The 17,080-nt window shown below is 42.6% G+C and overlaps 1 protein-coding gene across 2 annotated transcripts in view; it reads left to right on the top strand.

Moving 5' to 3' along the window:
• PACS1 (phosphofurin acidic cluster sorting protein 1) overlaps window positions 1-17,080 on the top strand; it is a 1,445,983-nt gene that overhangs the window by 1,255,515 nt on the left and 173,388 nt on the right. For both annotated transcript variants that reach the window (XM_078660756.1, XM_078660757.1), the window contains 2 exons: window positions 5,954-5,996; window positions 11,382-11,424. In XM_078660756.1, the coding sequence (XP_078516882.1) occupies window positions 5,954-5,996; window positions 11,382-11,424 (86 nt within the window). The remainder of the gene's footprint in view (window positions 1-5,953; window positions 5,997-11,381; window positions 11,425-17,080) is intronic.

Raw genomic sequence — 17,080 nt, 5'->3', positions numbered from 1 at the left:
GAAGGAAGGATATTTTTTCCACCCAATTTTATCTGCTCCCTGATGCAAGCAGTGCATGGGTGTCTGGCTCCATGCGTGAACGAGGCGGTGTTGGTCAAAGGACTGAGTCTGTGCATTTGACATGATTTTGTGCTTCTGTGTTAAACTGGTGGATGCATAACAGACTTGGATTTAACTCAGGTGGTGTTGAAGAGGTTTTCTAATAACCTAAACTTTAGCTAGTCAAAATATATATATTTTTTTAAACTTTAAGTTTATGCAAGCAACTTACCGAAATAAACTTACAACAGTAATAACCTAAAACAGTATGACAAAGTTGAAAGGTACACAGTTGATTGGCCTGTTGGATAGTTTCAGACTCTAATTTAGTTCACATGTTTGTAGAAGCATGCAAACTGTTTACTAAAAATTTTAAAACATTAACGCAGGTCTTATATACTTTATCCACAATAAAGTCTGTGCTTTTAATAGCATTTTGGGACATATGTTCAATTGGCAAGTAAAATTAACTAGGGACGCAAGACATTAACCTTTAGATTAAAGTTGAGTTGGCTTGCACATGACAAGAACAAAGTCGGGGAACATTTTAGGAACCCCAAAACATATCTAGGAATTTAGCAAGACTGAATCAGCGGTGCAAGCTACACTACAGGTCGGAAGCAGTCGTTTGAGTTAGTAAGTTATGTTCCTCTCACCATAATTTATACTACACTATATGTGTACTGGCCAACGTTAAAATACAAAGATTAAGCTCATGGGGAAACATTTTCCTCACTAACCAACATTTCACAAAACATTTCAAAGCAAAGAATCAAAACGTTTGCCTTAAAACACGTTAATGGAAAAAGCATTGCTATTATGAGTAGGAAAAGGTCAATAAAATACATCACAATTTTAACGCACACAACTAGATCAAATCTGAGTACAAAACCTAAACAATGCCACCACCGCACCATGATGTTAAAGGATTTTCTTGTTACAGTAAGCACACAGCAAAAGAAGCCATATCGCACTCGCTCCTGAACCCTGTTCTGATGATTAGAACATTTCCTGCGAGTGAAGTAAATTAAGGTAATAAAAAACAAGAATCAAAGCCCTGTTTTAAAGTCAGAGGAAGCTGTCACGTGCCTTTCTTTTAGCAACAAGGCACCCGCTTCATGGCCTCTGCACTTCATGAAACATGAAGCGCGGTGCCGTGAAGCGGGGAGGTTGTGAGAGAGAGGGGGAGCAGGAGGTGAGCCCGCAAGTGGTTTATGCGCGCGCGCTTGGGAGAGCAATCTTCACTTTTCAAGCACTGCACTCGTGCTTGTGGCGCGCCGCTGCTCGCTCCCGCAAGGTGGATGCCGCCACAAGCATGAGTGCAGTGCTTGAAAAGTGAAGACCGATGGCTAAAGGATCTCCTAGAGCAGCGCATGCGCGCTGCCTAGGCGAGACCTAAAAATGAATAATTTGAGATGCTTACGTTGGCTCAGGTGCATAATTTTCACATCCCAATCATGCCTGGTTCAAGGTAGGCAACGAGCACCTTCAATTCACTGTGCTTCTATTTGGCTTTACCAGCACCCCTCAGGTGTTCACCAAGGTGATGGCGATGGTTGCAGCTCATCTGTGCAGGTTTAGGATATAAGGCTGCCCCTAGCTCGAGGACTGCCTGTTGCAGATGCCTTTGCCCCAGGCTGTCATCTCCCACCTCTGGTCTACAGCGGATCTCCTGCATTCGAGGGGGTTCTTTATAAATATGCCGAAGTCATACCTGACTCATTCTCAGACGCTCCCTTTCAACTGAGCTGTTCTGGACTGTAGGAGGCTGGCTTCATATATGGTACCCATTTATTTAAGTGAGGCATCTTGCACTAATCCAGAAAACCCTTATGGTTATTTTTGTGGTCTTTGATAACCTATTGAACGCTCTCAAAGTGATAGTTGTGGAGAGAGTAGCCTTCAGGCTTATCATGAATGAGTGTTAAGCAGCTAGTTTTACCAGTTTATGCACGTAGTGTAGGTTACATGAAAAAAGAACCACACAGTGTATATATAAAAATGTTGATTTATTACAAAACACTCACTAACAAATTGGTATATCTTCTACTCTGAGATATAAATACAAATACACAACAACACTTCGATTACAATAGGTAAGTAAGCACAAAATACAGTGGTATCCAGGGGGAGACCAAACTATATACTAACAAAATTGGAATGCGAGCAGGGGCAGGACTTGGAGCAGGAGACTCAGAGGAGCTGAGGACACCAGGATCCACCCCACGGAGGCTGTGTACAGAGTAGAAACACAGCTGCATGTTCAATAGATGTCAACAGAAAAAGGAGAAGGACCCTTCCCAGTGAACCCTGAAGGAACCCCATAGAAGACAGAAGGTTGGAGAGTCACTCCACCAGTGGGTACCCCAGGAATCAGGATACCTACACCATGGAAGCTGGGTGCATAGGTGCGAAGTGACGGACACCGCTGTAAACGCAACAGAGGACTTCAGGAAAGATGGTGCTAGAGAAGACTGTGCAAGAGTCAGGTGGAATCCAAGTGTGGATTCTTGAAGTGAGGAGCCTGTAAGCAAAGGGGACAGTGTCTATGCCACTCTGAGGTGACCAGTACCTATGCCACTCTGAGGTGACCAGTACACCAAGCAGGGGAGTCGGAGCTGGCCCCGAGCAAATATGGGAGAATACTGAAGCAGAAGAAGACACTCAAGAGGACCCGCAGGCCAAACATAGTCGCAAGAGGACCTTGAGCAGCTCACCAAGAAAGAAGGCCCACGATGCAGAGGATGCAGTGAAGACGCTGTACTTGGCAGGAAGAGATGCTGGAGCTTCTTGTAGTCCGAAGACCGCTGGAGTGCAGATCCAACAAGCTTTGACAACTGCTAGTCAACCCGGTGCACAAGGGTTTCCAACAAAGGATACTGGATTCACAATTGCAGAGAGGACAGGTCAGGCCTTGAGAGAGTTGCAGAACCACCACCTATATTGCTGAGCCTTTTGAAGTCCATGTGACGTCAGGAGGAGCAGACCGGTCAACTTTGTTATGGTGCCTACAGCTGCAGGGGGGTGACTGCTTCAGTCCGAGGGAGATTACTTTGGGCATCCTTGATACCCACAGGTCTGTTGAAGACCCTTGAAGAAGCACAGACGAAGAAGACTTGCAGAATAGTGAGGTGAGGAGCAGCGGGAGTCTTCCTTGATGCAGTCTTAGTTCCAGGCAAAGTTCAGCAAAGTCTAAGTGTCCAGAAGGTCAAAGAGTGACGTGGTTTCAGGCTTCAGTCTTGTCCCACGACGAATCTGAGGACCCATCCACAGGTAAGCCCTTCAGTACTCTAGGAAAGGGGTTAGAACGACTCAGGGGTCCCTCCCAGAGGAGGGGCTGGACAAAGGACAAAGGGGAGGATACTCCCCTCTCCTACGCAATGGCCAAGAAACAGCTCCTGAGGGCTTAAGAGCCCATTCCACCACAGCTACAGCGGTGACCACTGCGTTGGCTAGAGGAGTCTCCGTCCTAGAAATCTGTCAGCCAACTATATGGGCATCGCTGCACACGTTTGCCAAACACTACTGCCTTATCAGTCAGTTCCTGCAATATGGGCATTTTGTCAGTTCGGTCCTCCAGGACTTCTTAATTTAAAACAGTCAGGAAACCCACCTCCAAGGAGAGATTGCTTTGGTATCTCTTCTAAGGTAAGGAGTCTGCGGCTAGAAGCCTCTATTGGATGAACAAATTACTTACCTTTGGTAACACTTAAGCCTGTAGAGACTCTATCAAGTTGCAAATTCCTTACCAACCCTCCCATCCTCCCCTTTCTGCGAACTGTCTTCTCACACTCAGCTGTCCTTTTGGACCTCGCAAGCATACTAGTCATTCCTCCTCAGCTTGGCTCTGTGCTTCTGGTGCAAGAAAAATAGTCAAGAACGGGGGTCAGATTGCCGGAGTGGCACCTATATATGATAGATATATGTCCTCTACATGGGAGCTCCTGCCTATACCATCCAGAGGCTCCAAGTCACCCAGAACAGTGCAGCCCGTCTACTTTATAACCTTCCCCGTCGGCAGTCAGCGAGGAATGCTTTAAGGGAACTTCACTGGCTCCCTATAGCCGGAAGAATACAATTTAAGGCCATGTGTATTTTACACAAGGCCTTCCATCGTACTGGCCCTGCAATTCTTCAGTCACTGGTCACCCCCTATGCCCCACCTCGTTCCCTCCGTTCCAGCTCCGCCCAGCTGGCCACTCCCATCAGAGTCAAGAAGGCTCGTTGGGGTGGCCGCTCCTTCTCACACACTGCGGCAAAACTCTGGAACACTCTTCCTCTGCATCTGCGAGAAACTGTAAACCATCTCTCTTTTAGGAAAACTCTAAAAACTCACTTGTATGCTACACTCTGTTGACCTGCCTTGTGCCCTCGCTAATCTAGTTCCTGTCATAAGCGCTACGAGGCCTCCGGGTAGTTAGCGCTATACAAGTGCTGTCTCATTCATTCATTCATTCATCCATGCACGTCACTTCCAATGCAGACAGTGTCAACGCTACCACACAGTGCCACCTACCGGTGCACTAAGGAGATTGCTAAAAAAAAAATTTTCGTCCAGTCTGAATCCAGGGAATATTAGAAGGTGAGCAATCTGCGGCTAGTTAGTCTCTACCAGACAAAGCGTTACTGAAGGTAAGTAGTTTGTTCTAAAAGACTGAGGATTAGTCACTGTGCTAAATTAGCTGACCCCCTTGATAAACCCATCCACAACTTCCAGCTATTCATTTGATTATTTCAAAAATGTGGATGTGTCACTACCAAAATTTCAGCGCCATAAAGCAGTGAATGCAGACTTGCAGGATGTTTGTTACTTTTTAAATTGCGGTACATTTTTAGCTTACAGATGTAAATCAGTTTTCACAAAGGAACACATATTGTAAAGCTAACCCAGAATCACTTGATGTGGGCAACTCCAAATTCATAAGGGTATGACTAACTGCCATTCCTGAACTCAAATTCTTTGCCACATTTCAAAAACGCATAGCTTTCCTTCATACCATTTTTATTGATTAGATTTTACCTTATGAATTGATGCATTATCAAAATACAGTATAGTGAGAAATCCATCTAAACTGCAGTTCAGTTGGATCGCTCTGTATTGCTACTTTTGGACAACTAAAGAAATGCTATATATTTCTGTGAAAGGGTCTGACGGACATAAGTCTTTTACTTTTATAGATCGGCCTTCAGTGCAAACATTTAAAGTAGAAAATATGGTCTTGTACTTATATTTTTAACGACAGTTTTGAACAGTTAGTTTATTTGACAAAATCCTGAGTGAGCTACACAAATGACCCATTGCTGAATATAGATTTTCATAACTTTTCAGAATTGTATAGCGTGTACAGACAGGAAATACAGCCTCGTCCCCAATGGAAGTTAAACGAGAACCTGGCACCTAATGCATCCACGGGTGGGGTGGCTTTCTACTCTTCTGTCTTCCAAAGGGTTTCTTCAGGTTCCTCCTTGAAGGGTTCTCCTTCTTTAAAACTGTAACCGGGTTTCTCGATATGCCATTTTTAGGAACAAACACACACTTTTTTGGTCAGCACATTTCCCCATATTTCGAAAACATACACCATTTTGACGATATTTTTGCATCACTACATGGAAATTCTTTGGGGACAGTTAAGAGTCCCAAAATGTGGGATAAAAGGAATCAAATTTGACCTGGATAACTTTGGTGGAAAAAGGTTTTTGAAGGTTTAAGTGCAAACCAGATCAAATAATTAAAGGGGCTCAGCACTGAGGATGGGGGAAGGGAGCGTCAGAACTTAAGGGGTTAAAAATTAAGTAGTGTCTATGAGTTATATATGGCTTTGAGTTATTCACTACATATATGACAAGCAGATTAAAGGAATTTTAGAGAGAACTAATTTCCCAGTTAACTGCTCCTGTGTTTGTCTTCCAACAGCCAAGATGAGGACTCTTATCAGAAGTTTATCCCATTTATTGGTGTGAGTATGATTCTCTGCTCCATTTTAAACTCTTGTGATATTTTATGTAACCATGCAAGTGTGTTCTTAGTGGGTTATTTTCTTTCAGTGTTTTAGAGATATTTGAAACACAAGTAATGTTCACATTACATTATACTGACAAATGGATATCAGAGAGAGGACCAGGTCACGTTTGGTTCTAATTACGAGAGATGGATTTTGTTTATCTTAGTTTACCAACCACCTTTCCTCTGCTCAGGCTAACCAATTTCCCTAAAATGTATAATAGTTATTTGAACTTTCACAACCATCTCAGTTTGCATTCAGAAACGATGTGCACCCCTTGGGCATTGCCAATGACAGATGTAATATCTTTGCACTTACCAATGCTGTAGTTTTCAGCATATAGCTGTGTGAAATCTGTTGCCTGTCCATTAAAATGAAAAGCATTTAAAAGAGAGTCCTTAAAATCCAATTCTAGATATTTACAACTTTTTGCTGTCCATGTTTTGCCAATTCTCGTACTTCCAAGGTTTTACAGTTGATGTTATGTTCTTGACCAAAGTAAGTGTCCTGATGACTGAGAAAGGGTTCTACAAGTAATGAAATATGCTTAAATTGTGGGGTGGGGTTGGAGGCTGCTGAAAAATTAAAAGTGAATCCTAAAATCCAGCTCCTGGATATAACAAGAGCTATCTTAGTCCTTAGAACCTAGGCAATAAAATGTCTTGCTCGACTGAAAAACACAGTCCCAGAATCTTGGCAAATGTTGCATGCCCCAAGTTAAGGGTGTCTCTCCAGCTGGGAATATTCCTTTGTTTCTGCCATTAATTCGTCTTATCTTGCTCTCCCTTTCTCCCCCTTCTCCTTTACTTCTCTGCTTAACTTTCACTGCTTTTGATTTCTCTCTTTTCTTGTTAGTATTCTAAAGTATGTTCCCTTCACATCCCATATTGCTTAAAGCAACTGCAAATGTAACATCTGGAAAACATTAGCCGCGCTAACATTCTCGTGGCACCTCTCTAACGAAAGACACTGTGTAATATGCATAATTTCATGCACAGGTTCCAAAAGAAATAGCTGCCACTTTCTTAGTTGTCGAACTTTAGAACTTTTTTAATGTTTGCACTCACACTGGTATGAGCATTGATGGCAAGGCAATCATAGATTAAAAACTCAAAAATTCACAGAAGTACAGACATTTGGATACTGCTTGTTTGATGTTTCCTTGCAACACAATAGTTATGAACCAGGAGTGGGTAAAGGGTGGGGTGGATTGGGGAGTATGACCCCATGCACATGAGCATGGAGTTGAGAGACCTCATACATATGCGTCATATAGTGCAGTCAACAATGTCCATTTATGGTTCTGATTGGCTAGCTGCAAGAAAACATTTTCACCAGTGGCCGCCATTACAGGATGCAGGCATTGCAAAGGATTAAAATAGTTAAGAAAAAGGTTTTAAAAAGATGGGTTTCACCATTTTAGCGCCCATAACAAATTTTGCACACACATACAATCAAACAAAAACACTAAACGGATTTACACCAAACTTAGCGGAAGTACAATTCTCCCAGAAGGAGTGATTTTTTTGTGTTTAGTGTAAGTTACTTCAGTTTTTATGAGGTAGTAATGTTTAAAGAAATTGCCTGATAAGCTTTAAAGAGTTAACACTCAGCATGCGTACCATCCATGGTCTTGAATTAAAAAAGAAAATAAAGCGCTCCCATTTTATGAGGGACCTTTTTGCTCCTGCTATCCGTTTTGGACCCACAGTCTTAGCACTAAGGTTCTGATAGGCTATTTGCAAGAGAACATTTTAACAGGTGACCACAGGATGTGGGCACTGACCATGTGTCCACAAACAAAGTCACATGGGGGGCAGGGGGCGCACACCCTGAACCCCAAAACTTAGTGTGGGAGATATGTAAATCCCCTGCCCCCTAAGAGTGGCATTAATCAATTTCAGCATAATAGGTTCTTATATTTTATTAATTGAAGTGTACACAGTCTCTGGTAAATGTATTTTGTGATTCTTATCACTTCCTTAGGACCAATGGTAAGATTTTGGGATGCCATTATCAATATTTCCTTTGTCCCTAAGAAGGATGGGGACCTGTGAACAATTTTGAGATGGGGCTTACTACCGGTACTCCTGGAGAAAACACCAAAACATTATTATGACCAGACAGGGGTGCCCCAGGGACCAGGTGAAGGGAAATAGAGCTTTTTGTGGCACCTGTATCAACCAAGAACTCCTTAGGAGATCCTTTCAGATCTATATTGACATAAGGGTCACACCGGTCTACATGTATTTGAACTGGTCTCGTACCCTGTGTCTGGCTATCCTAGCTGAAAGACATCCCTGTCACGTCATCAACATTATAGTCGTCATTGTAGTATTGCCTACCCTAATGTTGTCTAAATAATTGTCAGAAGGTTGAACAGGGGCAGTAGTGGGCTGCTGCCTATTGATCCCACGGCCCTTGTTTCCAGAACCTCTTCCTCTAGTGGATGACGCATTGCGCAAAAGTACAGAGCACCGGCTACTCCAGTGACCTTCTTCCTTGCAGTAGGTGCAATGATTCTGCCCCAAATGTGTCATGGGTGGCTGTCTAGTGTGGAAGAGTTGCTGTTGGGGTCCCCATCCCCTAGTGTTACCTCAATATGCTTGTTGCAGTAATACCTTTGTCTTCAGATCCTTCTGTTTCTTATCACTTTTGTCCTTCTCTAAATTATCCCTATGCTTGTAATATTGGGCTATATTTAAAATCATGGAGGAGGAATATGTCGACCAAGTACTCTGAGCTGCTTGAAGTTTAGACATTATTTCGGGAAGGAGATCAGTAACAAACCTATCAACAAATAGACTGACTCCTCCCTCCGTAGACATATCCTGCCCACTGTAATCCAGAAACGTCTCTTGAAACCTAGTGAAAAAAATCAGAAACACTTTTGTCTTTCTTCTGCCGACAGGCAATCACTCTGTCCCAACTAACTTTCTTGGGATGAGTGTATGCATATATATAATTATGTGATCGGGCAAGGCGAGTAACTACTCAGCACATTGTCTCCTGGCTTCCTATCTCGGTCCTAACCCATAATCACATCCCACGTTCAGCCCAACCCAGCGACATGGTCTTAGCTATGCACCTGTAATCAAATATCAACTGAAACTATTAGGCCAAAAAAACATTTCAATATCAGCAAGGGTCAGCACAGTAGAAGAGGAAGCCTCTGTCAATTCTTTATAGTAAGTAGTAGGATTTTTCCGAAGATCAGGCAACGTAGCCTTAAGGGCCAGAACTTCACTTTTTTTCCATGGAGTATAAACCCATTGTTCCTAAAAACGGGCAGCCACAGCTGGTCTGGTAACAGCTCTATGTTGATCCACCGCTTCAGGAAGTTCTGGGTGATAAGCGGGGTGAACCTCTCGCATTGGGAATTTAGTTATTTTAGTAGGACTCTTATAATGCAGTCTACCTCTGTCAGTAGTGTTGAAACATTCCTATACAAAGAGTTCGGCTCCAAATTATTTATATAAGCGCCTTTTCTTAATATCAAATAGTATTTCAGGTGCTTCCATTTCTATGTGTGTGCACCAGAGGTCAATAAGGGTGGAGGACAAGTGTTTAAGGGCATGTTGCTGCAGATATGGGTCGAAGTCTCGCATTACCTGCCAGATATCCTCGAGACTGTAAATTGTGGTGCGAGCCCACTGTATTGCCTGGTCCGCTATTACTTTCTTCTCTTCCTCCCCCACTCCGTTTCGCATTAACGGACCTAACTGTTCTCTGAATCCGGTCAAATCTCTATCTTCCAGACCGCCCACTAGTGTGTCAGAAATTAGTGACAATGGAGGGTGAATGACTGGAATGGTAGTAACAGGTATTGCTGCAGTCAGAGATTGCAATGCAAAAGAAGAAGCAGGGGGTACGTTAATTGGGGTGGTAGGTGTGACAGCTGTAGAGACTGGTGCACCTTGTGCAGGTTGTTGTTGCCTTCAGGGGACCAGCAGACTATATCCATTCTGGAACATATGGTGGCGGCAGTGGGGCACCTAAAAGGGTCTCCAGATAAGTATCCCCGTCCTCCTGAGCCAAATAAAACCAATCAATTTGCAACCGAAATCTCCTATCCACACATTCTATCCCTGTTTCCTGATTTTCCTTATCATAAGAGACAGCCTTCTTTGTAAGGGTCTGCATACCTCGTTTTGTAGCATCCTTTTCCATTTTTAATCACCTCTGTTTGGCCTCCTTCTGCCAAGTACAGAGGGAGTCAAACATGGACCATCTACTTTAAACAACTGTTCTTGAAGAAATCCCATCTTTTGTTTTTCAAAGGTGCCTGTCAAAGGCCACAGTAACTCTGCATTGCCCCTTATATGTTTGTGCCATAACGTTCTAAACATAATAGGGCCAAGGCCATTTTTTATATGCATATCAAAATTAGGACTGTCCTCAGGAGGTGCAGGCTGGTATTCTGCCAACCGTGCATCTGTAGAACAACCACCACAACACAAACTCCGAAGTTTACTAAAAACCAGGCATTGCAAAGAAAAGACAAAGTCGTTATTTTACCTGGCAAAGTATTTGCAAACACTTTTCACCAAAACAACTCTTAAACTGAAACAAAACCAAAGTGGTACCACATCCACATGAACTGAAACAGACTCACCTGGCATCAGGTATACAGATAGACCAGTTTTCCACTGCCAACTTTTCGGACCAAACCATCAGATCATGGGTTTGTCGTTCGGGACTCCAGTCAGGATGACCGCTGGGCAAGGTACCTCCGGTGGGACATAGGCAACAGCTGCGAGGAACGTATCTCTTCGTGCAGGGATCCTCGAGCCGTCAGTCCGGCCTGATAGTGTTCTCGACCTCCTCTCCTTTTGTGGAAAATGGATGGGTTAAGCCACGATGGAGTTCCTGTTCGGGCGCCAAATGAAGGAAGTGACCCGCTCAGGTCACCTGGGTCCCTACAGACCACTTTTGAGCCTTCCATACCAAATGAAGAGTCAGAGAAACAGTGGAGAATATACTCCAATAATCATTTATTAGTATACGCTCAGAGCGAGGCTCCGTCTGCACAGTCTCATAAGTGTACTACAGAGGGAACTGAGGAACAGTAAGCAAATATTGTTACCAAATGTAAGTAACTTTTTCTTCTCAACAGTCTACCTCAGATCGCAATTGTCTCATGGTCAAATGTCATTTGTGCACTAACAGCTCTCTAGCATTTCATCCTGAGCAATCACTTATGTTTAAAAATTTAGAAATCACACACAGACATCTGGCAATTAGTATTCTTAAAATCTGTGCACAGTGTGTGCAGTAGCTTCTTCAATTGACTTGTTATCTTAGCAAGGCTCTAATTGTCTTTATTTCATGGTTTTGCAGGTGGTGAAGGTGGGTCTTATAGAACAATCCCCAGCAACAACAGGTAGGCATTGTTATTCAGCTCCCTCCTTTGTACTAGCTAGTGTTCAACGTGGGTGTAATCTTCTTTTCCTTCTAGAATTTCAACATCTGCTATACATAGCTGCAGATATGCATGATCCAAATTGTGGTGATGTTAGAAATCATTACCTTTACATTCATTTTAAATATCTGAATAACAAATGTACAAATAATGTCCCTATCTTACAGTGCAGAAAAGTGTTGGTACTATTTACTACTAGCCTGGCAGTATTGATGGGGCATGGCAACATTTCTATTTAAAATGCTAGATCACAAAGATTTCAATCACCCTTTGTTGCCATTTTCTACAATCTCTGCTCCACAGTTCCTGCTTTAAATAATGTTCTATAAACTAATACATTTCAGTTTTTCCTTTTGTGCTGATCATTCATATGACGTAGACTGGAAGAGGGTGCTTGTGTCTTAAATCTCTGCTTTTTTGTCAGTGTCATGCTTAAAAGGCATAAGCACATCCACCTGGAGGTACTTGAAATCAACTAAACATTATCTGAACAAAGGAGTTGAGTAAACGTACCATGTTTAATTGCGGATGGTTTTCAATAAAGAAACGTTTATTAAAGAGAAGAGCATAAATTAAAGAGGAACATATTACAGTGATGTTTAAGGACATCATCTTCATGGACTTTTTTTAGAGCAAGAGAGCTCTTAGTGATGTCATGACTTTTCTTAGGCAATAGAGGACAATGCTAACACAAGGAGATGATGGACGGAGTGCTGAAACTTTTCAGACACTCATCCCCAGTCACCGATCTCGGTAGAATCCATCATTGTTCTTTAGCTAACTTCGCCACCCCAGTTTGGACCCAGCCATATGCAAATCAGTCTTGACTCTGTGCCTCATGGGAACAGTCCAGCCTGAACTGCCAGGCCCGGTCCTCCCTGGACCGGAAACAAGCATCTTGGGACCGGTTTTGGGGTAACACCCCTCATCAGCCAGGCTAGCTTGAATCCAGTAGCAAAGGGAGCAAGGGACCCACCTCTGGGCATACCCTGCCAATTTAGGGTGAATAAAGCAAACACAAGGAGATGATGAATAGAGTGCTGAAACCTTTCAGACACTCACCCCCTGTCAAAGATCTGGGTAGAATTCATCATCGTTCTTTAGCTCACTTCGCCACCCCAGACAATACTACAAAGGTTATTATGGAAAAAAGGAGTAACATCAGCTTAATGTTTAGCAGAACACAGAATGTTTTTTTCAAGTAATGACTGTTCTTTTGAGAAGATACATTTTTCCATGGTTGCATAGTCGAGAAATTCATGGTACAATTATTTTTAAGTGATAGTATCCACTTAGGTCCTGTCCTGGCCGTCATAAGGTGGCCAAAGGTAATTGCTGCTGAAATTATTTGTGTTGCTTTCTTGAGATCATACCTAGATTTTCTTAAGTCCTTTAACTTTCCTTCCTGACCACTCTGCCATAGATAAGTAAAGTTTTTCCCCCTCACACGTCTTCATTATTAGCATTTTACATACTTATTGAAAATATTTGCCACAGGATTATATCTTCTGCATACATCTATAGTTTAACTGCATATTTATTGTTATACTTGGATTCAGAAGTGATGTGTTAACTGAATTTTGAAGCACATATTAATGTCACTAAAGTTTAAGCTCTTTAAGTTTTGACACATCTAAATAATAGTTAGATTAAAATGATGGAGCCTATCGGGAGCATTCCTGGATTTATTGTAACATTTCAGGAGGTTTAGAAATATATCAGAATCTTGGGAATAATTCAACATGTGTAAATAGTGTGGTAACTGAAAGCAAAGAACATATTATGTGCGTGCAGCTATAAGTATATGCATCCTTTTTTCAGATGGAGACTTATGCCTGCAGATTCCTCAGCTTTTGAATATTTTCAAACATCAATCTGAATCTGGAAACTTTTCAATAGTTTTTCTACACCAGTAGGGATTTCCAGGTGTACCTCTGTGCCACACATGGCCATTTGTTCACAATGGAGTCATGAAGCGCCCCATTGGCATGCTAACATCAGTTTGCTTTTTTCAACACCAGTGACATGATCTACAGCTCTTCAACTGTTCTTAGGAGAAATTCGCTATTCAGTGTTTTCTCAATTTCTTTATTTGATTAGGTGCAGTTGTCTTAAGTATGTAATTGCCAAAATGATCCAGATTCAAGCTGTGTCAAAATTGTGACAGCCAAATGTCCTCACGGACTCTCATGCTAGCTGCCTTTTGGTGTCTTGGATCTGTCCATGATGTCAGTGCCTGCAACTCCTGTGAGAAAATGCATCCTAACATACTGTTATTGGTCAGAGCTAATGATGAATGACGTAGATGCTAAAAATCTTCTCAAAAGACCAAATCTCAATCACCTCACTCATCCGAATCAACAAAGAGAAAGCATAAGAAAAGACGTCATGAATCCCGACGTTGGTCTTCCATTGCCTCCAGTTACATGGGCACCTACAAACCTGGTACCAGTGGCTCCACCAACAATGCTAATGTCAACTCTGTCTACATTGTGTTTTCTAACTTAATCCCCTTTGGATCTCAACAGATCACTAGTGTGCAGTATAGACCTACCACCTGTACACTATCGATTTGACATCGCTAACAGAACCGCTATCATCAGCGTTATTGCCTCCTAGGACTAATCTCTCCACCAGAGAAGCACTGAGGCTAGCTGAGGAAAAGAGGTTCTTCTTTGGAGAAATAGAACCCCAAGACAATACTCCTTCTGTAGGAGGTGTAGAACAACTTTTAATGGACCTGGACCTTGAAGGTCTAAGGGATGCAGGTGGTCTGGACACTTCCCTGGGTCTGGAACTTCTTTCTATAACGGGTTTCCATTCTCCTGAAGTAACCTCTTATGTTGTAGTGAGAAAAGCAGCAGGAATGCTCAATCTTCAACTCCCATCTATGGAGGTCAAATCAAATATTCTAGCAGAAGTGCAGCCCTCCACCTCTCAATATGCAGAGCCACTTCTTCCTTTTAATGAAGCCTTCACTGACCCACATTAGCTATTTTGAAAAAGCTTGTTTTGAGACAAATCGCTCACCATTATAAACCTGCACCTTGTGACTTCGACTTCCTGTCAGCACATCCTTCACCCAACACCCTGGTTGTGCAATCTTCTTGGTCAAGCAGAATTACTTCCTGCTCTTTTCTACCTACACCATCTGACAGGGAATCTAAAAAGTTAGAGCAATATGCCAAAAGGTGTTTTCAGCTGGCAGTATGGCCCTCAAATGTCTCAACACATCTTGCCTAATGACGGCGATATGTACATGCCTTATTAGACTCTGCTCAGGGTGTCATTCCTAATCTATTGAATGAGTGCCAGGACCCCTTCAAGGTGCTCAAATTTGACGTCCAGGCTGCTGCAAAGCAGATGAACAATCTAGTCTTGACATGGCGAATTCAGTGGCTAGAGCTATGGGGACTTCAGTCTCCAAAAGAAGACAGTGCTTTGTTGCGGAATTCGTGCTTGTCTCAAGACTTCAAGATAGGACTCATGTATTTACCATTTGATGGATCTCGTCTCTTTTGTGCTAAGGCAGACTCAGCACTAGATAGATTTAAGGTCATCAAGGCCGCTGTTAGAACCATTGGTTTACAAACTCAACCCAGGGATTGCCATCAATTTAAGAAGCTTTGCCACTTCTCCTTTCGAGTGGGGCAAAAATAGCCTGCTTAGCAACAACAGCAGCAGCAAACAAACCCTCTCTACAGGGAATACAGAGTGCATGGCAGAAGAAAGCAATGCGCCTTACCCCTCCCTCCTCTCCTTCCTCCTCTTCTTCCCCAGCAACAACAGGGAAGCAGGCCTAGTTCCGCATTGTCAGATCACACACTACCAGTTGGAGGGCAGGTATCCCCTTTTTCACAGATATGGAGGTCCATCATATGGAAGACCATCACTTGAGACCTTTAGATTCTACAAATGGTTGTGGAAATGGGGTATACTCTACTCTTTCAACAATATCTACCTCCCATCCCTCCCAGGCCAGTTCTACAAGAGCATCTGCACATTCTTCAACAGGAGGTTCAATCCTTGCTACAGAAAGGGTGCAGTGAAGTGGTTCCAGTGCAGGAGCAGGGTCAAGGATGTTACTCTCATTACTTCTTGATCCCCAAAAAGGAGGTAGTCTCTGGCTGACCCTAGACCTCAGGATTTTGAACTGGTTCCATAAAATGGAAAAGTTCAAAATGCTATCCCTAGCTCATGTTCTGCTTGTGCTGGAAGCCGAAGACTGGATGCATCGGTCGATCTGCAGAATGCCTATTTCCACACCCCTATCCTACAGTCCAACAGGAAATATCTTCGCTTTTTGGTTGGGTCCGAACATTACCAGTTTGCAGTTCTTTCTATTAGTCTCACTTCCGCACCTTTGGTCTTCACGAAGATAATGGCAGGGTTGCGGCTCATCCCAAACCATCTGGCATTTCGGTATTCCTTTACCTCGACAACTGACTTCTCAAGGCAGTTTCTCTAAACATGGTGTCTTGCCACTTGCTGGTAAAACACCTAGTTGTTCAATCTAGACTTTTCCACAAACAAGCCCAAATCTCACCTGGTGCATTCTCAGCTCTTACTGATGTTCAAGTAAACGTGTACCTGAGTAACTATGTGGACAGCTCTATATATATCAACAATTTCAAATAACAATTTTCCATTTTTGTCACAACAAATCACAAACAAGTAATCATTAATCCATTTGTTTGCATTCTTATTGAATTACACATGTATTTTTACATTCAAAATTTCATGTGCTTTTACATTTTCAACACTTATTCAAAGTGTGCAACAAAACGCCGAATAATCTTGGAGATCAATGTTGCTTTGGCGTGGCTCCATCTTTATCCATGTGTTGCTCTATGCATTTCGGGACACCGGAGTCCCTTCCTCAGGGCCCTCTAAAAAAATTAGACCATAATTATCCAAAAACGCTACCTATAACTTCTATCGCTGCCAATATCTTCCTACATCACCATAGGTAAACAAAATCCCCTCATTCCAATCTCAATCAAATGAATGATAAACAAAAGGTGATAAGCGTGCATTACATGCCACTAATCATCGGAGCTGATGAAAAATTCTGTAAGAATTCAAAAAGCCTAAACTTCCGTGCCTCATCTAAACCACAAACATATAAGGATTCTTTCCTTAAAACTCACCAGAGGTTAAAGCATGCTTCAGTAATGCAATGTATTGTGATATGAAGTTACTCACTTTAGAGGTAGAGTCTAATGGTTGCTACCATCTGAACAGCAGCCTCATGAATAAAGATCTGTAACGTATGCAAACGGTATCAGTACACACTCACTTTTCCTAAAACCCACACGCCTCACCTAAGTGCGTAGTGCTACATCGTACCTTATGTTTCTCGTTATGTAACCGGCGTCTATGTTAATAAGCTGCGCCTGCAATAACAAGCATTTGCAATGCAATCGGTCTCGCCTTTGGGACCTTATATGTATTTACTATGCACACTAGCCTGGGTGCTAAAACATCTACTGTTCTTTAACATGGAGGGAAAGTAAGCACCAAACTGCGAGACCCGCCAGGTATGGGAACACATGGAGAGAAATATTGCCTTTCAGCGGGAAATGGTATAGTCCAAAGCTCTGTTTTTAATATAAAA

Source organism: Lissotriton helveticus, chromosome 9, assembly GCF_964261635.1.
Source record: "Lissotriton helveticus chromosome 9, aLisHel1.1, whole genome shotgun sequence".
Lineage (NCBI taxonomy): Eukaryota > Metazoa > Chordata > Amphibia > Caudata > Salamandridae > Lissotriton > Lissotriton helveticus.
Note: the sequence above shows the minus strand (reverse complement) of the source record. Positions and strands in the feature narration are given on the sequence as shown.